This window comes from Cervus canadensis, chromosome 18, assembly GCF_019320065.1.
Source record: "Cervus canadensis isolate Bull #8, Minnesota chromosome 18, ASM1932006v1, whole genome shotgun sequence".
NCBI lineage: Eukaryota > Metazoa > Chordata > Mammalia > Artiodactyla > Cervidae > Cervus > Cervus canadensis.
Window position 1 is genome coordinate 62,359,321 of NC_057403.1, and position 25,347 is coordinate 62,384,667.

Here is a 25,347-nt window from a genome sequence, read left to right on the forward strand (position 1 = left end):
TTGCCAGGCAGAAGCAGGAGGTGCTGTGAATAGAACAGTGCTCTCTGCGGTGACAAAGCCATGAGAGAGCCTGCTATGCATGTGCCAGGGCTTCTGGGCAGATTTTCTGACCCTCACGCTGACCTCTGAGCTGTGACTTTGTTCCCACTTCACATGTGGGGCATCTGAGGTTTAGATGGGAGTCCTTTCCCCAACATGGTTCTGCCAGGCAGAGAAGCCCCAGACAGACAGTTTAGAGCCCACGTTCCTGCCACCATAGCAACTGCAGGTTTCCGGGGTCACCATCCCACCAGCTGGGACCCAAACTCCTCTCAAGTCTTTATCTGGAACGCTGGACGTGCTGAGGCCTTGGCTCACAGCTGCCCACCAGCCTGCAATGCCCTTGCACAGAGCAGGTGCTTCAGCAAGCGTCTGACAGAACACGACTGCAGGGCCTTGGTGGGGTCAGAGCCTGCACAGGGCAGCACATGGGGGGCGGGAGGCCAGCAGAGCATGTGCCCCCCTCCTGAGCTGCCTTCGCAGGCTCTGCAGTGCCTCTCCGGAAGCGGGTCTGGTGCAGGGAGAGGCCAGGTGGGCACTGGTACCCCCTGCCCTATGCTTCCCACCCTGCCCAAGGTGTGCCAACTCTGGTGAGCCCGGAGTGGCTGGTTCTAATTCAAGGGCTCTGAGCTGGCTCAGCTCCAAAGCAGGGCCTCTTTCTGGGCCTCAGTGAAGCATGCCCGTGAGTCAGCATGGAGACTCGGCCGGAGCAACAGGAAGGGCAGGGTGCAGGATGGGGAGCCAAGGATGGTGGTGGTGGTGGTGGGTAATGCCTGGAAGAACACAAGTCCCTGCAGCCTCCATCGGCTGCAAGATCCTTGTCCAGCAGATCTTTCCAGAAAAGTTCTGTCACGACCACGCCACGGGTGATGACAGATTCCATGAGGCTAGAGTGGGTTTGTAAACCTGCGGGACTCCAGCCTGCCCTGCCCTGTTCCCTCACCCAGGAATACCCGCTGAGAACCGTGTCACACACTTGTAGCCCCGACACTGGCCTGAAGGAAGGCTAAAGCAGGTGGGCGAGAGAGCAGGGACAGAGACCTTCAATGCTCACTTCTTGGTTGTGTAATAATACTTGATTAAAATGAAGTCACACAGTGCATCTTTTTATTAGACATTATTTTAATACCATATCAAAACACCTTGACTAATGAAGAAAGCCTTTTCCCCCAGCTTTGAACATTTTTTAAACATTTTATAAGGTTTTTTTTTGTTTTGGATTTTAATATATAAATACAGAAACCTATCTTGCCGGAGCTGATGTCACGCGTGAACATCAACAGCTAAAATGTTCTCAAACAGAATGCCTGAAAACAGGGGCAGCTGTACATATCCTTTTAGTCTTTTGTTTGTCTAAGTTTTCTGGAAAAAAGAAAAAAAAAAAACACACAGGGGTCTAGGAAAAACGTTCAGGCATTTTTGCAGGACACTTGTGATTGTTAAATCCTCTGAACTGACCAGAACCAGGAGGGAAGGGGGAAGGAGAAATGGGAAGGAGGGGGAGAACATCCTGATGGGCTCGTTTTTGGCAACGAAGTCAAGATATCAGGGTCCCCAGGGGAGAAAAGTGCAAAATCAAGCCAGAAAAATGGGGGGGGGGGGGGATAAAACAAACAAAAAAACCAAGGCAGAGTGGTTGATGGAGAGGCCGCTGGGTGCCGGGCACAGGAGGGCTGTGAGCTCGCTCTGCGCCATCGGCACTCGAGTGGCAAGAACCCGGCTCTGTTCGGTTGTCACTGAGTGGGTTCTGGCCGGGCAGCAGACAGCGATCTGTAAACATCACGAGGGAAAACACCAGTCGACACTAGACTTTTTTCTTTTTTTTTCTCTTTTTTTTATAATTTTTTTTTTTTTTGTAAACACTTTAGAGACAGACCCACAATGCCTTTCAAAGGTGAAAAAGAAAATGCCCTTTCCCTCCTGGGATGAGGATGAGGGGAAGGATAGCGGGTGATTCTTTCTTCTCTCAAACTGGCTCTCATCCAATCTGGTGTCCTCGGGGAGAAAGGGGGACCATTCTCTGGAAGTCAGTGCAGGAGGGCGCCCTGTTCCCACTGCTGTCCCCAGCTCAGCTCTGCCCCAGTGTCCGAAGCCTCCTCTCAGCAACGGGGCCCTGGCTGTCCCTGTGGGGACCGGAAGATGTCAGTCGTGCTTGGTGGGCCCAGGGCCGGCCGCGTGCGTCCTGCTGAGGCCGGGCTGGGGCGCCCCCCGAACCGGACGTCATGCTGGGAATCTGGACTCGAAGCTGGTGCCAGGCTCCATGCCCTCTGCCTCTTCCCTTCACGTTTTCTTCACCCCACGTCCTCAGTTTTTGAGGTGAAGGTAAAAAGAGCAAATGTCCCTGAATAGTTTGACATCGTCAGCTGTTCTGGGGGTTTACTTGGGATAAATGAAACAAACCTAACAAAGAACAAAAGAAAACAAAAAAAACGAGAGAAAGAGGGAGAGGAAGAGAGAGCGAGAGAAAGAACGGAAAGAGGCGCCCGAACCCTTGGGTGTGAGATGGCGTGGGTTTTGGTTCCTCTGGGGGTGTTGTCTGTTTGGTGGAAGGAACAGGTAGGATGGGGACAGGAGAGGCCATTCAGCAGTAAAGCAAGGTGCCCGAGGGAGACACTGGGGCTCACAATGGTTACAGGGTGGGAAATGCCCTGGGCACTCCCATTTCTGGGGAGGAAGCTGGCTGGGCTGGGCTGTGGTGCAGTCAGGGACCTGGGTTGTGGCGGCGGGGCCCCAAGTCTGGCCGGGAGGTGGCCAGAGGAGGGAAAAACCTGATGAGATGACTGCTGACAAGAGCGGCAGGGACAATACGCTGTCCCGTTCAATGGCCGTGATGTCCACGTAGGGGTGCAAGCCAGACGTCCCCATCCCCAAAGAAGCGGGACCAACCCTCCCTCCCCCAACCCGGGTGAGGACCTGCTCCGCCTGCCCAGGAGCACAAGGCACAGAGTCCAGTCACCTAGCTCCCCCCCACCCAGCACTTTCTGAGGCTCTTGCTGAACCTTCTCAGGCAGACTTGCGTCTGGATCACACTGGTCTTTCCCCACCTCCACCTCCACCGTCCAGATTCTTCTGGACGACCATGCAAGAGTGGACTCTCAGGCCTCCCAGGAACCACTCCCACCCCACAGAAGCACTGCTGCTTAGGCCCTCTTCCCCCGACCCCTTTCAGTGGGGAGACGGGGGTTTGTGAGGGCAGCTCAGCAACGCCCCCCCAACTCCAGGGCCCCAGTCAACTGGCTCACCATTGAGAGGAGTCAGCAAGCGAGCCCAGCAGGGTCAGTCCGCAGGGTGTTCTGGACAAGATCTGTTCACTTCAAACCACGAGTCTATGCAACTGAGAGGGGAGACGGCAAGGGGGACGCGTCACCGGCTGAGCAGCTGCTCCTCAGGGCTGGGTCTCTGAGCAGGATTCCTACATCTCACCCGCGAGGACCCGACACCCACTGTCTACTGCCGGGAAGGAGCAGGGCACTCGGATGGGTGCTGGCTCAGCCGGAGGCGCCGTGCCGTGGGGTGGGGTGGCGTGGGCCTAGGCCCGCAGGAAGCGGGGAGCGGGGCCTCGAGAGGGACAAGGCCTCGGGGGCGTGGAGCCCGGGAAGACAGCACAGCTACTACAGAGACAGCGAGTGCGGGGGGCTGCGAGCGGCGGCCAAGCGACCGTCTCCAAGGCTTGAAGAGCAAGGAAGGCTGGTCAGAGCCCTGAGCGGGCCGTCTCCTGAGGCTCCCTCCCTGGCGGTGACTTCTCAGGAGACCCCCGCTCTGCCTGGCTGTGGCGGGCCGCCAGCAGCCAGCCCTCCCGGGAGAAGGTGGCCCGGGGAGGGACGAGGAGCGCCAGGCAAAGGCGGGCAGTGAAGTCCTGGAGTCACAGAAAGGGCTGTCCAAGCCGGGAGGGGGCAGAAACGGCCCCAGGATGGCTTTCTGCGAAGGAACCAGACCGGCTATTTGCGTACGTCTCCCCCAGAGCTAGAAGTCCCGTCCCGGGTTCTAGTCAGCGCCTCCCGGGACGCTGGCGGCGCTGGGCCCGGGCCTAGACCCTCCCCGCACCAGCCACATCGGCGAGCGGCCCCGTGGCCGTCGGCCCCAGTTAGGCTTCAGGAAAGCCTGCGTCAGGAAGCAGCTCCACGGCCCGAGGGGCCGAGAGCAGTGGCGGCCACGGGTGGCACGGGGCGGCCTCCCGTCCGGAGTGAGGCGTCTTTCTCCAGTTGGAAACAAGAATGAGGCTCGAGCTGGAGCCCGAGGACAAATCTCAGCCTTGCTAATTACGGCGGCGCCCGCCTCACAGGTAGTGAATATTCCCGCCCGCGGGCCTCCGGATAGAGGGGCGGGGCCTGGGGCTGAGGGGCGGGGCGGGGCAGCCAGCACCTCCCTCCCTGCTGGCCCCGCGACACAGACCAGGGTCTGCACACTGCGGAGCAGGGGTGGGGCTCGTGGAGACGCACGGAGACCCAACCTTCCAGGGGGCTAGGGATCTACCGGCCTCCGCGGCTCTGCGCCCCGCGCGTCCAGACGTCCCCGCCTGCCGGCCTCTGCCTCGACCCCGCTCAGGGTCCTTGTGACGGCCGGCTCTTTGCTCCCACCACAGGGAAGGAGCCCTCTGGTGTCTGGGCGTGGCTGAGCTGGGCCTGCCGGCTCCCGCGTACCTTTTGTGATAAATGCACAGGCAGGGCAGCCTGGCTATCGTGTCCCCCTGAAGCAGCTCCTCCAAGCAGATCACACACTCACCCGCGTCTTTAGTCAGCACGTCATCTGCAGAGAGGGGACAGTGGGAGAGGATGGGGGTCAGTCGCCAGCTGGCAGGGGTCTGAGAGCCGGTTGAGACGGCATAGGCCGCCTGAGTGGGCCAAAGTCCGCGGTGGACCTTGACGTGAAGGTCCTCACTGCGGACACCAGACATGTAAACCACACGCCAACTATCTGAGGACAAAATGGGGTTAATCACCAAATACGCAGCCCAGGAGACAGAGGCTGAAAATGGACGGGGGAGGGAGACACTGGGAGCTGGGCAGCAGGAGACAAACTGGCTCCCTGGACAGACTTTCCCCCTAAACACACACACAGGCCAGGGACTCTGATTTCTGGTTCCAGGAAAAAAATGGTGATGGAGAGTTGGACTAGGCAAGAATGAGGGGTAAAAACAGGCACTCTAGCCAATATAAGTGCACGCAGGATTACTCACAACAGCGAGTGGGAAATGTCCACCAGCTGATGGAGAAATGAACCGTGTGGACCCACGCAATGGAGTATCGCTGAGCCAGGAAAGGTGAAGGGCTGATGCGGGCTGCAACATGGACGCACCTCGAAAACACGGCGCCCAGTGAAGGAAGCTAGACGCAAAAGGCCACCGGCTGTATGATTCCCTTTATGCAAAATGCCCAGAAGAGGAAAATTTAGAGACAAAGTTAGGTCAGGGGGCACTGGAGAGTGAGTGCTTCATGAGTAAGGGATTTTCCTTTTTCTTTTTTTTGTGGTAACATGAGATGTCCCCTCTTGATAAAAATATAAGAGTACAGTACACTACTGCTATAGGCATCATGTTGCAGAGCAGACCTCTAGCCTCATTCATCTTACGTAACTGAAATTTTCTACCTGTTGAATAGCAATTGCCTGTTTCGCTCTCCTCTGCCATCCACCCTTCTGCTCTCCAGTTCTATGGAGTTGACTGTTGACTCCTTTAGATCCTTTATTTAAGTGGAATCATACAACGAGGTCCTGCTGGGGTGATGAAATGTTTGCGACTAGACAGAGACGGTGGTTGCACGATGTTGTGAATGTCCTAAATGCTGTCACACTGTTACTTGCGTGTTAAACACATTTTAACTCAATTAAATAGCTTGAAAAAAAAAAAGACACCTTACGCTCCCACCAGAAAAGAATGAATGGAAGGAAGCTGCCGTGCACCACGGCCCTGGGTGAAGCCATAAACACAACAGGAGGAGCAGAGCCGGGGGCCAAACCAACACCCTCTAGGACATTCCTGTGACATTCTGGGCACTGGCGACTCAAGAGAATAAGCCATGGTCTCAGGATTCAAGAAACTCACAGCCCAGCAGGGGCGGCTGAACAAGACGGAAATGAACAGCACGGAGATTCCTGGAAGTCTTAGGACGCACACAGATCCAGATGTGAGAAGTGTGGGAGATGCCTGGGTGGGGTGGGGACGGATCAGGGAGGGGTGTTCCAGGCGAGGGGACAGCGTCTGTGCACCTGGGCGGGAAGGACGCTGCTGCAGAGTCGTGGGGCCATGGGGGGAGGTGAGACCAACGTCCTAAGGACGGGCTTGGGACCTGCATTCTGCTGCGTGGCCTGGGCTTCCTCTGGCACGAAGAGGGGCCCTGGAGTCATGCTCTGATCACATCTGGCCTTCTGAAACCACTGGGAGTGGCTAGAAGAGCCCTGGGAGGGGTGGGGGGCAGCCTGCTCCGGAGGCTGACGCAGCACCGCAGCAGAGGGGAACTCAAGGCCAGTGCCAGCACTGGGGGCGGGAGGATGACACAAACTGGGGCAGCTGGGCAAACAGGGGGCGGGGGGGAACCGCTCGTCACAAGAGGGAGCCCAGGAGGAGGGCTAGCTTGGGACGGGAACAATGAACTCAGCGCTGGGTGGGAGGTGCTGAGCAGGAGTCTCCCCAGGGACACGGCCACGGAAACCTCCCGGAGTCCACTCAGGTCCAGATCTGGGGTTTAGAGGAGAGACGTGGGCCACAGCGGGAGGTGGGGGATACAGAGCTTGGACAAACCCAGAGAGGGCAGACGACTGAAGCAGGTGAACTCTAGTATTTGAAAGGCAGGTGAAAAGAGGTGAAGTCAGCAAAAGGCTACCCAGACGTTCTCAAAACCACAGAAGAAATATCCAGAAGCTGGCTTCCAGATGTGAAAAGAGCAGAGCCTGAAGCTGGAGAATTCCTCACTCCTGAAACATTTTAATTGATCGTGGACACGGCCAGTGATACACACTCAGATTTCATGTGTGCGTGTGTTCCATGAGCAGCAGGATCTTACGAGCCAGGCAGACACCTGGTTTTATTCCTGATTGGCAAACGGGGACAATGCGGCCAGAGAACCAGACACCCTGCTGAGGTCAGAGAGCTCGTGAATGGGAGCGGGCCAGGGACCCTGGGAGCTCGGGGAAGCAGGCAGTGCCCACACACAGCACAGAGCCCAGGAAGCAGCATCTCCCCACCGCGGAAGGCAGGAAGAGCCCAAATCCAGCAACAGGTCTGAGTGGGTTGAGTAAAACTTCCTGTCCCAATCCCCCGGGCACTAGGAATCAGCAGCCCCAGGTGTCCCTGGGTGCCCAGCAGGGGAGGGAACACGGCTGAAGCTAAAGCCTGCCTACCACCCAGATCCTACAGGACTTCTGCTCTGTCATGCTGGGAGCCCACCGCCAGCTGCCAGGGGACCTCGCCGTCCAAAGGAGAGGACCCCGAGCCACGCTGAGATTACTATGCAGATGGACTCTGATGCCTCTGGGCTGGGCACCCCGAGGTCCCCAGAGCAGGGGGGCCTGACCGATCCTGGTCCATGAGAACACAGAACCAAGCTGTTCTTTCTCCTCAAGCCCCACAAGCCCCAGCTTCCTGACACCGTGTGCAAAGCCAGGCGAGGGGTGGTGCTGACAGGGCCAACGCTCAGCTCCAACGCAGACCAGAGAAGCAGCCCAGGGTGGTGGGCAGTGCGCTCCCCTCCTGCTGCCAGGGAGGAGGTGGGAGGTGACGGCGCACTTCTGCCTGGTCTGGTCCCCGACAGCTGCTGTTCATCAAAGAGGAGCGGCTGAGGAGGAGGAGAAGAGGGAGCCCTCGCTTCTCTGGGGCCAGCTGCACGCCACAAGTGTCACACACACAGCCCGCTGAACCCTGAAGACCCTGCAGGGTCAGGGCTGCAGCTGAGGTCGCGGGTAAGCGGCCAGGACCCCTGCGCTGCTCCTTCCACTTGGCCAACCTGCTCCTGTCCTTCAGAGACTAGGCGACAGTCTCTGCTCTGGGGCTGGAAACCAGCACCCATCTCACTGAAGGCTCCGGCCCGCCCTCCGGGTGGGGGCAGGAGCCTGGCTGCAGGGAGCGCAGGCCCGACGTCGCCCGGTGGGACTGCCAGCGCTGCCCAGGCGGGCTGGGCTTCCATCATGACAAGCGGAGGGGGGCCCTCAGGCCCGAGGGGCTTCAAGTTCACAGAGGCTGCCCTGGGGGGCCCCTCAGCCCCCTCTCCCCAGGGCTCCCTCTCCCCCACGCCTCATGCACCGGCTGCCAGGAGCCCTCTCCTGCCGTCCCCCCTACAGGAAGGGAGCCTGCATAGACACCCCCAGGCAGACCCCAGGCCGTCAGACTCAGTCGCTACTAGCATCAGTAATAGCTCCCAGCAGTGCCCCCACTGGCTTGGGCAAACTCCCCAGCCAGGACCTGGCTCCCCAAGGCCCAAGAAAAGGCACTTCCATCCTAACCACGGGGTCCCTGAGAGCAGAGACACAGGCCGAGCAGAGACACAGGCCAAACAAGCACCATGGCACAAGTCTGCTGGCGGTGGGTAAACGAGCAGGAGGCACCCCTGCTTTGAGGGCAGCCAGAGTCCCTTTCCTTTAAAGAAATCTTGTGTGACATTTAGCATTTAGCTGGAGGTGATGACCTTTGGCAGAGAGGAGGGGTGGGCAGGCAGGACCTAAGAAGCAGGGCATGGGTCTGTGCCCCAGAAGAAAGCTGAGCAGACAGGAGCTTTTAAAGCTGCTCTGACAGCCACCAAGCTCGCTCAATACTGCTGGCAAAAGAGCCTGCCACACGCCAGGTTCTCCCAGAGCCAAGGAGCCCTGCTGGTCATGGAATTGGGGCCTCCTCAGTCCTAGGACTGTGACCCTTCTGTTCGCGGCAGAACCAGGCCCCTCACCTCCAGATTCACTCTACTGGCTGACCAACATGATGGTCAAAACCTGAGTGCATGTTCTTGAGGATGCGACTTGCCCCAGTCTCAGAACCACAGAGAGACCTTGGAAAGGGAGAGAAATTTTAAGATCCCGTCAAGCTGGACACATGTATCCAAGCAAACGGGTCCCCCGACTCCATCCTCACCCTTGAGGCATCCATCCTGGGCTCAGAGCTACCCACAGAGGAGAAAAGAGGACAGGAGACTCTGTGCTCTGGGTGCACCCCCACCGGGCCACCGGGTCACCCTGACTCCCGTGTGGGAGCACCAGCTCCTGGTCTTCTCCTGAGCACTAGGTGAACCAGTTAAACTAGTCTTGCCTTTCCTAAACTGGCCTTTTTAAAAAAAAATCTGGCAGGCGGCTACTGGAGGCCTTCCAACCTACGGCTCAGGCCAACCCTCATAATAAGAAAAATACTACTTTCTATCAGCCTCATTTAGGAGGTTTCTTTCCCCCCCCCCCTCTTTGGTGGTTAACTAAATTTCACCTTACATAACTGCTATCAATTTCCTAAACATTTCCCCAATTGGTGCTAGCATCTACAGAAAGGGTGTGTGTGTGTAGATGGGCAATCTCCCGGGAGTGACCAAGAATTTCAGTGAATCTTCCTTTCTGTATCTCAGAACAGGCCCCAGACCAGCCCTGGAGACTCACACTCCATATACAGACCCCAGGTGGCAAATACCTTCCTCAAGCCTGGAAGGTTTAGGTGTCCTTAGACAGACTGCACGTGTTAACAGTACACGCAGAGGGGTGGGACACCTTCTTCACCTTAAGACAAATTCCATTGATGGGACCAGAAGCAACATGCTGCTCTTTGCCTCCGGTGATTAAGGACTGGCTTTTGCAAAAAAGGTCCTCCCGTTCACACTCACACACACACACCCTCTCACGCACACCCTCCCCTCCCCTGGCCCCAAAGAGATGGTTTTGCAACTGTGTGTATGTCAGTCGCTCAACTGTGTCTGACTCTTTGAGACCCCATGGACTGTAGCCCGCCAGGCTCCACTGTCCATGGGATTCTCCAGGCAAGAATCCTGGAGTGGGTTGCCATTTCCTCCTCCAGGGGATCTTCCCAACGCAGGGATCAAACCCGGGTCTCCCACACTGCAGGCAAATTCTTTACCACCTGAGCCACGAGGGAAGCTCCCAAGTGAAAGTGAAAGTTGCTCCATCGCGTCCGACTCTTTGCAACCCCATGGACGGTAGCCCACCAGACTCCTCTGTCCACAGAATTCTCCAGAAAGAATATTGTTCCCCCTTCTCCAGTGGATGTTCCCAACCCAGGGATCAAACCCATGTCTCCCACATTGCAGGTGGTTACTTTACCGTCTGTCTGAGCCACCAGGGAAGGCTTTTCAGCTAGAGGAGGGAGAAAATGGGAACAGACCAAGAACAGGCATGGCCAGGCCTCGGCTGGCTGGCTAACCTCTGCTCCCTCCAAGGGGACTCTCAGTCTGAGTGCGGCTGAGTGAGGCCCGGAAGACACCGAGGGCAACATGGGCACACCCACGCCAAGGCAAGATATTTGGGTTTGATCCCTAGGAAATGGCAACCCACTGCAGTATTCTGGCCCGGAGAGTTCCACGGACAGAGGAGCCTGGTGGGCTAGAGTCCACGGGGCCCCAAAGAGTTGGACACGACGGAAGCAACCAAGCACGCACGCACGTCTTCGCCACAGCACACTAGGCAGGTGTTAGCTTTCACTCTGTCCACGGGCTGTCGTGGCAGGGGACTTGGGTTTCATGGAGTCCCCCGATGTACTCATGCTCAGCCCCCAGGTGGCGGGTCAGTTCTTAGTCCCCAGAGGTGTCCACACATCACATCTATTCTGCCCTGGACAGTCAGGCTTAAGCAGGTCGTGCAAAGCTCAGCCCGGACTCCCCTTCCCCACGAGAGCTGGTGCTCCCACGGACCCTCCGCTCTCAGCTGTGGGTGACCAAGGCCTGTCTCCCGACCAGACACGAGAGGAACTAAGCAGGCAGAAGAAAGGACAGGGCGCACTAGCCTCCGGAGGGACTCCCGCCCTGCCCCACTCCCCTTGCCCTTCCTGCTCAGAGGCAGGGTGCAGAAGCTGCCCAGAGGCCACCCACCCCCCCCAAGCCCTCACCGTTGTAGGAGAGACGAGGTTTGCTCAGACACATTATAAAGTGCATTTCCATCTCATCGGAAGCCACGGACTTGGAGCAAATGGGGCACTTGAAACCTGAAAGAAGAGAGAACAGAATGAAATGTTTTGTTTTGTTTCCCCACACCAAGCATATCCATAATAAAGGTGGAAACTCTTGGGTGACTCTGGCCATGTGGGCTCAGAATCAACATGGGGAATGATAGTCTAGATACATCTCACAACTGACTTCTGCATTAAGGCAAGCAACATTTCGTTTCTTTGTTATAGCCTCCAACTCCCATTTTTTCATGGAGGCTCACCCTTAGCAGAGACATTACTTTGCCAACAAAGATCTGTCTAGTCAAGGCTATAGTTTTTCCAGTGGTCATGTATGGATGTGAGAGTTGGACCGTGAAGAAAGCTGAGTGCCAAAGAATTGCTGCTTTTGAACTGTAGTGTTGGAGAAGACTCTTGAGAGTCCCTTGGACTGCAAGGAGATCCAACCAGTCCATCCTAAAGGAGATCAGTCCTGGGTGTTCACTGGAAGGACTGATGCTGAAGCTGAAACTCCAATACTTTGGCCACCTGATGTGAAGAGCTGACTCATTTGAAAAGACCCTGATGCTGGGAAGATTGAGGGCAGGAGGAGAAGGGGATGAGGATGAGATGGTTGGATGGCATCACCGACTCAGTAGACATGGGTTTGGGTGAACTCTGGGAGTTGGTGATGTACAGGGAGGCCGGGTGTGCTGCGGTTCATGGGGTCGCAAAGAGTTGGACAGACTGAGCAACTGAACTGAAATGAACTGAACACCCTTGTCATGCCCCTTTCCAAAGCCTACCAGCTGTCTCTGGCAGCCAACTTGAGTTTTCTTTGCATTCAGATCCTTTCCCAAGGGGGTCTAGTGGGCAGTGGGGACAGGGAGGCATTGATCAAATCAAGGTGACTGAACAGTCTGTCTTTGAATAACAGAGTTAACATCCTTCTGTGGCCCTCAAACCACGTAGCTGGATCGCCTGGGGAAGGAAGCCCTACAGGTGTGGGCACCTCCGCCCCTCAGCCCGAGCACCTTCCCTCCTGCTGCTCCCACAGCTGTCCCTGGGGAGTGTGAGCGCAGCGGGGTGGCCCTGCAGAGCGCTCCCGAATGCCACACATGCCTTGGCCTTACTCCTCCAAGGGTGGCGGCTCTTTCACAACCACAGGTGACGGACCCTGCCGCTTTATTCTCCAGGAAGTTTACTTATTACACACCTGGGGTGTTTCATCAAACTGTATCAGCACTGGATATTTTGGCGGAGAATCTTTTGAGCTGAACTCCATCATGCAAACTTAGTCCTTTGATTGTTTTTTATAAATTATTTTTTGACCTATTTTTACAGATAAATATAGATTTTTACAAATACAAATCTTTCCAATTTCTCCCATTTTACTTTTATTAAAATTACTTTCCAAAGGGGGAACGCCCTCCCTGGTGCTCTGCTGGCTAAGACTTGTGCTCCCAGTACAGGGGGCCTGGATTCGATCTCTGCGTCAGGGAACTAGATCTTGCATGCTGAAAGTAAAGATCCCACATGCCTCAATGAAGACCTGGTGCAGCCAAATAAATAAATATTTAAAAACAGAACAAATGGGAAATTCCCTGGTGGTCCAGTGGTTAGGACTCTGCTTTCCCAGGTTTGATCCCTGCTCAGGGACTGAGATCCCACAAGCTGCAGAGTGCAGCAAAAAAAACATAAAAATACTTTTTTCAAATAGATTACTTCACTTTCATTCTACTAAAAAGACTGAAAAGTTGTCTATTTATTTGTCCACATCAAATTTTAAACACCACAGTGTTTCTCTTATGCGACCATAACCCCTACTTTCCCAGTCTGCAGTTTCCAGGTCAAACGCAGGACGTCTAAATACTGTTGTGAAGATTTGACCCTTCTGTTTATTTTCAGCCTAAATGTCCACACACAGTTTCACTGGACGCAGGAGCAGTATGTACCATGAGGAGAGGGTTCATGGAAAAGAGGAGCTCACACCTTCCCCAGTGTCCTTCCCGAGGGGGCTCGCTCGCTCTGCAGGGCAGCCCCTGACCCGGACAGCTGGTGGTGCTGAGACAGGAAGCGGGCCGGCTCCAGGGCAGGGCACAAGCCCTTGGCATGAAGTCTTCTCCGAACCCTCCTCTCTTCAGGGACAGGGCTCTGAGCTCCAGAACCAGACAGAACACACACAGTCTGGGCCACTCAGGGCAAAGTGGACCTCAGACTCCCCGGCACCAAACCCATTCCCCCAGCCCCTTTCCTCAGAGATACTCGGTCTACGTGCGTTGGCTAAAAAGTCCTGGAAGTGCTGTCATCTCAAGGACTCTGGCTGAGCTTTGAGAAAGGGCTATATTTTCTGATCTCTGGGTGGTGATGAATCCATTAAAGACAAAACCAGAACACAGAAAAGAAACGTGAGGGGGAGGGTCCATCGCGCGTCCTAGTACAGGTGAGTCATGAACTCGAGTCTGGCACGGTGAGAATGCTCTTCACCTCTAACCTCAGTCCCTCTGTCCCCCTGAATCTGTCCTCAGGCCTGTGCCCCGCAAACACACCAATACTTGTACTAAATAACATTCCACAGAATGACCAGTCACTGGGACAGTTGTTCACCCTTCTTTCTGACTCAAAAGACCAAGGTTTTGCAACGCTTTAAGTGACTACAGGATGTTTTCACTTTAAACTTGCCAAGTTAGGCCCCTGTCTGCAGGCCGAGGGCGCAGGGCTGAGGGGAGGCCAGGATGGACCTGACAGGTCCTCAGACACCACGTCCCAATGCAGCCAGCGGAGGTGGTGAGTGACTGCTCACTAAAGAAAAGCCCTTCACCGTGTACATTACTCACTTCTCTGATCACTCAGAACAGGCCTGGTTGTTACAATAGCATTGCTCAAACCCTCGCACCCCACCGTGATTCCCTGAGTATAGGAGAAGGGTCGGTCAAGTTACAGCTACGATGCTGCGAAAAAGGGACACCCCACAAGAAAGATCTACAAGGAAACGTCACTGGACATTTATGTCCTAGGAAAAAACAAGATGAGATTCACAGGTTTAGGCGGATCCTCTCATTGTACAGATAAAGAAAGAGATGCCAGGAGGCCAAGAGTCAAACAAGTGGGGGGCCCAGCTGAGACCAGAATCAGATTTCTTAGCTTCCAACCTAAAGTCCTTGCCATTAGTAAGAGTTGACTGCAGGTGTGATGATGTGATTTCTCATCAGAAGTATACATTTGGCCTTTGTCCTGTTTCTGACACAGAGCTAAAACCCTTGGGATCCCCTAACGTTAAGGCCGATAACATTTGGTCTTTTGTCATCACTTCCTGAAAACAGTTCCAGAAACAAAGGTGAAAGGATTAAAGGAGTGTTTTTTTATTCATAACCATCCCCTTTCAACTGCACCACAGTCTATGTAAATGAGGTGACTTTTGGAAAGTCCCTAAGGATGTCCGGTTGCCAAGAGAACCAACCATGTGATGAGAGGACTGGAACTTCCAGCCCCACCCCTGACCCAGAGGCTGGACCAGTCACCAGTGGCCAGGGGTTTCATCGATCATGCCTATGTGATGAAGCCCCCATTAAACCCCACAAGCAGGGGGTCTAAGAGCTCTCTGGCTAGAGGTCTGGGGAGAGTGGTGTGCGGGGAGACAGTGTGGCTCTGAGTTCCTTCCCCACACCTGGCCCTGTGCACCTCTTTCCCTGGGCTGTTCCTGAGTTACATCTCTTCATAATAAACCGTTGGTCTAGTGAGTGAAATGTCTCTGAGGTCTGGGAGCTACTCTAGCATGTTAAACATACGTGATGGAGGGGGCATGGGAACCTCCAATTAACAGGCAGCTGGACAGAAGTGGAGGTGACAACCCGGGCTTGTGACTGGCCTTGGAAGTGGGGGCCGTCCTGTGGGGCTGAGCCTGTGGGATCGGATGCCATCTCCACGTAGATACCCTCAGAATTAAGTTAATTGCTTGGTGGTGTTGGGAAACACACCTCAGAACAGAGTTTTCAAAAAGAGGTGGGCTGGGAAATACTAGGTCTTGGAGGAAGCACCTATAGTAGGGAGAGACCTATATTCTAATGAAAGCAGGGTCAGTACTGCTTCCATCACCTACCTCTGCGTTTGTCTGTGCGTGTGTAAGGCTAAAAAAACAATAAACCTCAGGGTCTGTTGTTATGTCAGTGGGGAAGGCCAAGATGACCCGGGTTTTCCAGCCTCAAGACCTTAGCAAGTGGTCTACTCTCCCTGGACCTCAGTTCCTCATCTGAAAAAGAGAGACATCTACCTCCCTTTGGAGGATCAAATAAGAAATCTGAAAGCGGGCTAAAAGGCGCTGAACAAAGGCACACCACCAGCAGGCCAGGCAGTGCGTAAGAAGGAAGGAAGGGGGGTGAGGGATGGGGGCACGGATCAGAGGGCACCTCGGCCCCAGGTCACGCGAGCGTGCTGGGGCTGACCACGGCCATCCCTGCTGGGCCCATCTCCTCAGAGCACAGGGCTTCGGAGCACTGTGCATGGTGCTTTCTGAACAGCCGACATGGAACTGGACACACCAGGTCCCTGTCCAACCTCTAAGGCACCCACTCACGCAGGTCAAGATCAACCGCATTTTCAGTGATCTGGGCAGCTTTACAGGTCGTCTCATTTGCTGGGAACATGAGGCGGGTCAGCATTAACACTAACTCTTATTTTGCAGAAAAGGACACCAGGGTAGGTCACGTGCCCAAGGTAACGCAGCCAGAGGGCCAGGGCTGGCACCCAACAGCCAGGGAGTCTCGCCTCCCAGCAAGCGCCGTGTTCCCGGGACCGCGGGACAGGCCGGCCAGCACAGGAGGGTCACACGGCAATGTGAGGGATGTGAAACGCTACGCAGACACACAAGGCATCCTCAAACATCCACCTCAAGGCTTCCACATCGCCCCAGCAATGCCTCCTGAAGCAACCGCGGTCCTGGATAATCCCACAAACTACCAAGTGATAACTTTGTTTCCCTGGGAGTTCTGTTAATACGGAAGGACCGAGTTCTGCTTTCCACTTGGCACTGAGCCTGTAGCATTGGTTGTAAGATGCTGAGTTTGCAAACTACCTTTTAAATGGAAAGTGAAGGGCAAAAGGTAAAATATGGAGAGCCTGGGGGGTTGGGGGAACTAGTGACCCCAGTTCCCTTCCCGAAAGGTCCGGATGATCGGGATGGACACCACCGCCCTGCTGCCCCAGGCGCTGCCCGGAGCTGTCCAGTCACGGCTCAGCATCAACAGCCCTACGGATGACATGTACTGTGATCTTTTTTATGTGAAATGGCTGATGTTGAAATGCCTCTTTTATCTTTATTGACTGCGCTGGGTCTCCGTTGCTGCGAGGGCTTCTCTAGTTGCCCCGAAGTCGGGCTGAGTTCCGCTGCAGCATGTGGGGTCTTAGTTACCTGACCAGGGACTGAACTCCTGCCCCCTGCACTATGATCTTTATGAGCCATCTGATGGTTTAAAAAAAAAAAACTAGGAAATTTTGATACCACTTTCAAAAAAAAGTCCCAACTGAACTAAAATCAGCCCAGCAAACAAAGATCAAACAGAGGTCCCTGAAGTCAGCCAACTGACATGATTTCCGTCAGCTTCATGCGACCTCAGCACTCAGGAAATTTGGGAAAGAGAAGCTCTCTTGCCCTTCACGGGGAAGCCAGCTCCAGGTGGGAGTCTTGAGGACTCTGCCCAGCGAGCCCTGGAAGTGGGGTGAGCAGACAGCACGCGCCCGCTGCACCCCCTCCCCTGTCTAATCTGTCTTCGGAGGGCCCTGCCCGCGTCGTGTCTTTAACATCTGCTGGGAGGAGGCGCTGCTAGCTCAGGCTGGCCGGCCACTTCTGCCAGCGGCTCCCAAGCCTGTGTCTGCCCCCCCAGGCTGTGGCAGAGGCAGGGGATGCAGCCGTCCCAGCACTGTTCTGCCGGCGTCTACAGCACCGCGGGGGACTCGTCTCCGCCCCAGGCCTGTGCTGGGGGCCTCGACCCAACGAACACTGCTTACAGGATCCTTCCACCCCCAGCCAAGAGGGAGATCCTAACGGAGACTCCATCTTCCTTCTTCCTCTTGCCATCAGGATCAGCCCAGGGTTACACAGAGAGGTGAAGGCCAGAGCCCAGCTGCTTCCTGTTGTTTGACAAGTGTCTGGCCTGAGTGGGGGGAATCCTCACTGGACGGGAGATCGGAGCTCTGGGGACAGGACGAGCCTGCACCTGGGGCGGGGCTGTCCCCCTGCTCTCCTGGGTTAAAGGGAGGTGGTGTCAGTGAGCCCCCCAGCAGAGAACCAAGAGGGACCCAGGAACACACACGTGGTCATGCGTTGAGCGTCTTCCTGGACGGGGTTAACTGGGCCCCTCGGACTTGACCCAGGTGCTTCTGTCTGACCCGCAGAGCAACTGGGGAAAGACAGGGGAAACCAGCTCAAGTTACAACTCCCTCGGGCCTCTGCAGCATTTATCTTGCAATTCCAAGGAAAGCTTTTCTCATTTTCCAAAACTGCAACCTTCTCCTTTAAGACCTGATTTCTCAGGCAGGCAGAACGCGTGCTCACGTTGCCCCAGTTCCCTTCCAGACCCTCCCTCTAAGCTGATGCGCTATTTTAGCCCTGCCCCAGTTCTGCCTGTCTCTGGGATCACCTAAAGGGAGAAGACGCAAAAGCAGCAGCCAGGGAAGGAAGCCACGCCAGGCAGGCCCTCCGTCCTGGTGGGGGGCTGAAGGAGTTCCTCCCACCGAGGGGCGCAGGGAGCACCCTCACTGCGTCCCTACCACCCAGTGCCGAATGTCCGGCCCAGATTTCTCCCTCTCACATTCTTGTGGTGCCTGATGTCCGTTAAATGAGACTTGACTACATGAATTCTATTAAATGGGATTTATTACAATGAAAGGCCAAGGGGTAACGCTGGATGACTTATTTTTCTATACCAAAGAAACATGTCCCCAAGAGCACTAAGTATGTGCTGTGATGTGAATGTGATGACTAAGTATCACATTCTTAACACACACTATCTCTGTCTCCCTCCCTCCATCAAAGAAATAACTGGAAACCAACGCACAGTTCCTCAGTGTTGATGTCTGGGTCATCCTCTCCTGCAGAACACCCTGGACTAGGGAAAGGCCCACAAGTTCTGACTGTGGCTTCTTTCGACACATCTCTTCTGGACTCAGCCTCTAAATTCTGTTCTAGAGTCTGGAGCTCACCCACTGTCCCAGGCGCCGACAGAATTCTCATAGCAAGTATCAGGAGACAGCCACAAGTATAGACATTTAAAATCAATTTAATACCGAGTGCATCTGTCTGTGTATGTACTTAACATATCTGTTGTGTTGGTTAATTTTGTGTTTACTGGGTCATGGGGTGCACAGATATTTGGTAAACATTATATCTGGGAGTTTCTGAATGAGATTAACACTTGAGTCTGAAGGCTGAGTAAAGCAGATTGCCCTCCCCAGTATGGGTTGGCATCATCAACTTTGTGGAAGACCTGCAGAGAATAAAACCCAGAGGAACGGAAATTCTGAGCTCTCTGCCTGGGAGACACTGGTCCTCTCTTGCATTCGAACTGGACTACACACCAGTTTTCTCCTGGTTCCAGGCCTTCACACTCAGACTAGAACTAAAGCTGGTGGGATTTCCTGGGTCTTCAGCTTGCAGACAGCAGATCACAGGACCTCTCAGCTACCATCACTGCATGAGCCAATTCCTTATAATAAACTGCCCCCCATATATACACACCTATATATATATATATATATGTATATCTATATATCCCATTGGTTCAGTTTCTCTGGAGAACTCAAATACATTTATTAGAATGTCAAACATTCAAATTTAAAAGGCTGACAACAAATGTTGGTGAGGATACGGAACAACTGGAACTCTCATATTCTTGGAGGGAGCGTAAGACAGTCACTTTGGGAAGAGGTCCGGCGGCTCTCTCTAGGAGACACACACAGCCTCACCCAGGAGGCTGCTGCGCTCCACTGCTCAATCACGTCTGACTCTTTGCGGCCCCACGGATGGTGGCCCACCATGCTCCTGTCCATGGAATCTTCCTGGCATGAATACTGCTGTGGGTTGCCATTCCTACCCCAGGGGATCTTCCTGAACCAGGGACTGAACCCGTGTCTCCTGCATCACCTACACTGGCAGGCGGGTTCTTTACCATTAGAGCACCTGGGAAGCCCTCCTAACACAAGAATTACTGTCTAAATATTTATCCTAAAGAAACAAAAACATGTCTATATGACTATGTCTCAGAATATTCATCACAGCTTTATTCTTAGTAAGAAATCTCTGAAAAAACTCAACTGATAATCAATACAATGGATAGTTAAACTGTAATATAATCATGGAATGCAATTAGAACACTCCTCAGCAATAAGCAGCATACACTGCTGATACATGGAACACACAAGATTATTAAAAACATGCTGAGTGAAGCGCATTAAAGAGCACATATAATAGGAATTTTACAAAGTTCTAGAACAGGGAAAGTTAATCTATGGTGGAAAACATCAGAACAGTGGCTGTCTCTAGGGGGTAGCAGTTGGGGCAGAGAACCTTCTGGGGTGATGAAAATGTCACGAGGAGGGTTTAGGTAACACACATGCATGTATCTGTCAAAATTCTGTGAATGTACACTCAAGATTTGAGATTTCATTGCTTGTACATTTTACCTCAACCAGAAAAAAGGATACACAAATACTGAACTGTAGTTGATGATAGGCTGAATGAAGCATTTAGAGGGAAGTGTATTAATGTCTACATTAAAACTAAATGCATCAAAAAGTAAGATATATAAGTTAAACTTTTCAACTTTTCTGTATGTTTGAAATTTTCATAATATAATGCTAGAAAAATTGTCATTTGATAATTTGTTTTTTCCTTTCTGAGACTGGATGTGTTTTATTTCTTTTCTTGCTTAATTGCTATGGCTAAGACTTTTAGTACCTGACTGTGTGGATCACAACAAACTGTGGAAAATTCTTAAAGAGATGGGAATACCAGACCACCTGACCTATCTCCTGAGAAATCTGTATGCAGGTCAAGAAGCAACAGTTAAAACTGGACAAGGAACAATGGATTGGTTCCAAACTGGAAAAGGAGTATGCCAAGGCTGTATATTGTCACCCTGCTTATTTAACTTATATGCAGAGGATATCATGTGAAATGTCAGGCTGGATGAAGCACAAGCTGGAATCAGGACTGCTGGGAGAAGTATCAGTAACCTCAGATAAGCAGATGACACCACCCTTATGGCAGAAAAAAAAGAACTAAAGAGCCTCTTGATGAAAGTGAAAGAGGAGAGTGAAAAAGTTGGCTTAAAGCTCAACATTCAGAAAACTAAGATCATGGTATCCATTCTCATCACTTCATGGCAAAACATGGGGAAACAGTGACAGGCTTTATTTTTTTGGGCTCCAAAATCACTGCAGATTGGTGACTGCAGCCATGAAATAAAAAGACACTTGTTCCTTGGAAGAAAAGCTATGACCAAACTAGACAGCATAATAAAAAGCAGAGACATGACTTTGCCAACAAAGGTCCATCTAGTCAAAACTATAGTTTTTCCAGTAGACACACATGGATGAGAGAGTTGGACTATAAAGAAAGCTGAGCACCAAAGAATTGATGCTTTTGAACTGTGGTGTTGGAGAAGACTCTTGAGAGTTCTTTGGACCGCAAGGAGATCAAACCAGTCAATCCTGAAGGAAATCAATCCTGAATATTCATTGGAAGGACTGATGCTAAAGTTGAAATTTCAATACTTTGGCCACCTGATGTGAGGAACTGACTCACTGGAAAAGACCCGATGCTGGGAAAGATTGAAGGCAGGAGGAGAAGGGGACAACAGAGGATGAGATGGTTGGATGCCATCACCGACTTGATGGACATGAGTTTGAGCAAGCTCTTAGAGTTGGTGATGGACAGGGAGGCCTGGCGTGCTGCAGTCCATGGCGTCGCAAACAGTCAGACATGACTGAGCAACTGAACTGAACTGAATCATGTTAGATAAAAGTCTGCCTGGGTATAGGATTCTTGAGTTGCCTTCCTTCTTCCTCAGTGGTCTGCAGATAAAATTCTATCATTTTTTAGCTTCCTGGAGTTGCAAATAGAAAATCTGATGCCAGTGTGGCTCTTTTTCCTTTGTAAATGGTATGTTCCTTTGGCCTGAAAGCTTGAAAGATTCTTCTTTCCATCCTAAGAGTTAAGCAATATTACTGGGATACTCTTAGATGTATCTTAGTTTTCCCCTTCATGGTAGGTCAGGAGTGCCGTTTACCAAATATTTCTAGCTTTCCTCCTTCCAGCTGTATGGTAGGAACATATATGCCTCCCATTGAAGTTAACAGTGGGATTGTGATTTGCTTTGGTGAATAAAATAGAAGTGATATATGCACTTCCAAGCCAACTTTAAGTGCTATTAATAGTTCATGATTCAAAGCCTCTGTCACCTTTTGTTCCTGAATAACAACGAGCAAAACCCCCTCGTCCCATACCTATACTGGCTACTGCATCATGGGGGGAGAAATAAACTTGTTGAGTTAAACTACTGACCTTGTGGACTGTTTGCTATTATATTTTAACCTATTTCTAACCTGTCCTCACTGATACCCCCTTCCTTTACCTTTTTCTCCTTTGAGTGCCCCTACTACTGGTATGTCAAGTTCTTGGTTCCATCTTCCAGGTCTCTTGTCTCCTCTTCCATAACTTCTCTGTCTTAGCATCTGCTCAGGAGTTCAGCCTTTGTGACTCTTCTGGGCCCTGCCTGCCCCTGCTTGCTGGAAGAGGTCAACGGTTGGCAGCAGAATCAAAGCAATGAGACGTGCACTCTGATTAGAATCCTCTCTGCCCAGATATCCGTATTTCCCTCTTTTAAATATACATTCTCTTTGGATCAGTAACAGTCCACATATGTGTCATTTTCAATGCCTCTGCATTCTGTAGTAATAATATATTGTGCTTAGCTATCTTCTTCTGTGGGTGTTTAGATTCCCCAATTGTTGCCTACTATAGAGATTCTCTCAGTAGTGATCTCCACTCTAAGCAAGGAAGAACATACCAGTGTATTTTTGCTGTTTCTGGATTCTAGGCTGACTGGTCTGGAAGAAAGAAAATTATATTAGGGATCAGAAGAAACAGACTCTCTATCACTAGCCAGGTGGCCTTGTACAAGCTCCTCAGTAATATATGCATAGGATAGCACCCTGCCTTCTTTCCAATATATTCTAAAATCCAACCAACAGTGGATATGCAAGTGCTCTGTGCAGAGCAAACTCATGTGAAATATGAGGTGCCCATTTTACTTGGCTGCACCTAGCGCAACTTGAATACACAGAGACTCGCTAGTAAATCTGCCTATTTGAGGAAATATACAAATTCTTTGGGCAAAGAAGTGAAAAATGAGCTGATCCTAGATAGTGTGTTTTTGTGGACTCTAAGATGCCATCAATTTATTTTTTTAATTGGAGTATAACTGCTTTACAATGCTGTTCCAGATTCTACCATTCAACAGTAGAATCAGCCGCAAGTATACACACATCCCCTCCCGCTAGAACCTCCCCCCTGTCCCCCAAGGTCCCACCTCTCCAGGTCACCACAGAGCACAGCGCCAAGTTCCCTGACCTGCACGGCAGGCTTCTACTCGTTATCTATTTTACACACAGCAGTGTATATATGTCAATGCTACTCTCTCAGTTTTTCGCCCCTCTGCCATCAATTTTAAGAGGCACCATTATGAACCTCCAAGAGAGAGAAAAAAGCTGTCAGTTATAATTTGGGCATGTGACTATAGGACACATCCTAATTTTAGAGTTAAATTGTGTTTAGTTGTTAAATTGTGAAATGTATGTGCCTTAGAATCAATGGATGTATGAAAAATGCATATATAAATATTCTTTAAATATACAGGCTGAATCCCAATCAGTACATCTATCCCGTTCATTGGCTAAAAATGAGAACAGGCTCAATGGAGTACCTATCGTGGGAACAAAGGCAAGAGCTGCAGGCTGAGCATGTGGTCGTGTGCCTGGCGACTTCAAACTCGCCCACGGCCACAGCAAGTCCGGGCTCCGCTCCTGCCAGGTGCAGCCCAACAGCATCACTCCAGCCAAGAGAAAAGCGGGAAAAGCATTTGCCAGGAGCAGGAACTATGCTGTTAATTGGTCCCGTTCCCCTTGACCCTCTAACCCACTTCTTCCAGAAAGAGGCCCTGGAAGGACTATCTAGGAGAAGGATTACTGGGTGGAGAGAAGCAAGAAGGGGCATGACAGTCTGATGACCTGGGCCTGAGCGAGGACAAATACAAAAAGGATGAAAGGCTCCGTGTGAGAGGGATCAAGTCCTGAAGCACTGGCCAGGAAACATGACTGTCAAATGATAACCCCTCACCGCATGGCTAGCATGCTCGGGCCAAGTTTAGGGGCAGCCAATCAGGACTCAAAGTATGGATGTGGTCTCCAGATGAACATCTGGCTTTTAGTTTGGAGATGCCTTAATTAAAGGATAGCTCATCTGTTGAAAGAGGAAGATGGCCCAGGACCCAAAGGATCAAGGCAGAATTTCTTCAGATTCTTAGATATTAGGCTTATCTATTAGCTAGGCAATAGGACAGACAAGGCTGGCCAGGAAATGCCCAGTTACGCAGCCAAGTACCAAGCTTTCCTCCCAATGGAGGTCCTGCCTCCATTCCAAGCCCCAACACAGCACAGGCCCACATCCCCTGGACCCAGCACCCACAGCCGCGGCCAGAGGGAGTTTCTGGAGTCTGGGCAATGCCAGAGCACATCTGAGAACAGGCAGGACTGCTCAGGCTTCTCCTCATAAACTCAACTGCATCAAGCGGGGCCAAGGAGCCCCCTCCCTCAGAAGAGACAAAGGGAACGTAACATCCGGGTTTTAGGCAGAAAAGGCAGTCACCACCCTCAGAGACGTGGGGACTGCCCCCACAGCGACTGCAGACGCGCGCCTCGCTTCTTCCGATTCCTAGGGGGACGCTGTTTGAGCAAGACATGCGCCATGCAGGTCTACCCTCACGCCTAACAGGCGCCCTCAGCTGACGTTCCCAGAGAAACGGGTCTATGCTTGGAATCACCCTATTGTCAGTCTACACTCTTCCAAGTCCTGGGATCTTGATCGATATACTTAAAATTTCCAACTTTTAAGTAACTTTTAAAAAATGGTGTGTGTGTGAAAGAGAGAGAAGGTGGAGTTGGAGAAGGAGAGTTAGCAAAGAGAAAAGGACAAAGATGGAAATTTCTGCATAAAATCCATGGAGGACCAAGAGTTTATTTCTGGGTTTCTGAAGGCACTGTCCATCCTGATGCACATAAGCCTGATAGAGATTTTTCACTTACAAGAAAGAAAACGCTTGAACACACCACGAGATCACGTTCAGCCAGCATCTGACTCATCCGGCAAAGGGACATGACACTCTTATCTGAGTGACCGCTCATTCTGAAAAACGCCATTTGCCTAGCACTGTGGAACCTGCACCTACTCATGCTGACAGCCCTGGCCTCCGCATCACTGGAGGTCTGCCAGAAGACCCCTCCACATCCCCCAGTATCGTCTCAGGATGCGGATCTCACGCTGCTGTACGCGATCCATAGAAACCATCAGCTCTGGTCGGGCCCTGCCATGCGGCAGGCTGAGCTGGGTTATCTGGAAGGATGAGTGCTGGCTGGCGTCTCGCCTGGGCCTAGAGACCTGGCCCCTTCTCAGCAGGGCATCCGCTGCTCATCTGCACCTCCAACACAGAAGGAGATGCAGGCAGGAACTCGGCGGACATGATCCTGTCAGCCACAACTGTGCTTTGAAATGGCATCTAAAGAGGAAGAAGCCAAAAGAATAGAGTGAGGTTGTTTTGAGAGCTCAAGAGTGATCAATCCTGTGAAAGAGAACTGTCAGGGCAAGAGAAGACCTTCATGCTTCAGTCCTTGATTTTCTGTCATCCACAGCTTTGAGTACCACAAAGAGAGAGATGAGGAGACCCTAGAGAGCTACGAGGTACTGACCAGTGAGTTAAAAAGCATTTCCCAGGGACCCTCCAGACACAACGCACAGGCAGGAAGGGCCATCAATTCTAAGGTCCCTGAAGCAGCGAATGACCCCTATCAAGACGTGCAGAGTGTGCTACTATACTGACGGCTTGGAGTATAGGACACAAAAATGGGAGAGGCTGGTGTGGGGGAGCAAGGAGGGCAAAGGAAGAGACTCCAATGTGGCAGCAGGAACATGGCAAAACCGCCTCATC

General features: G+C 52.3%; 1 protein-coding gene across 4 annotated transcripts in view; it reads right to left on the reverse strand.

The window, feature by feature from the left end:
• Positions 1–1,143: 1,143 nt before the first annotated feature.
• The window catches only part of ZNRF1 (zinc and ring finger 1), an 83,845-nt gene continuing 59,641 nt past the window's right edge, over positions 1,144–25,347 (reverse strand). Inside the window, exons 2-5 of one of the 4 annotated variants that reach the window (XM_043435462.1) lie at positions 11,057–11,152; positions 4,680–4,785; positions 3,282–3,373; positions 1,144–2,162 (exon numbers count right to left, since the gene is read on the reverse strand). In XM_043435462.1, coding sequence (XP_043291397.1) covers positions 3,316–3,373; positions 4,680–4,785; positions 11,057–11,152 — 260 coding nt within the window. In that variant the 3' untranslated portion in view covers positions 1,144–2,162; positions 3,282–3,315. The other 3 variants (XM_043435465.1, XM_043435463.1, XR_006263265.1) reach the window with 3 other exon arrangements.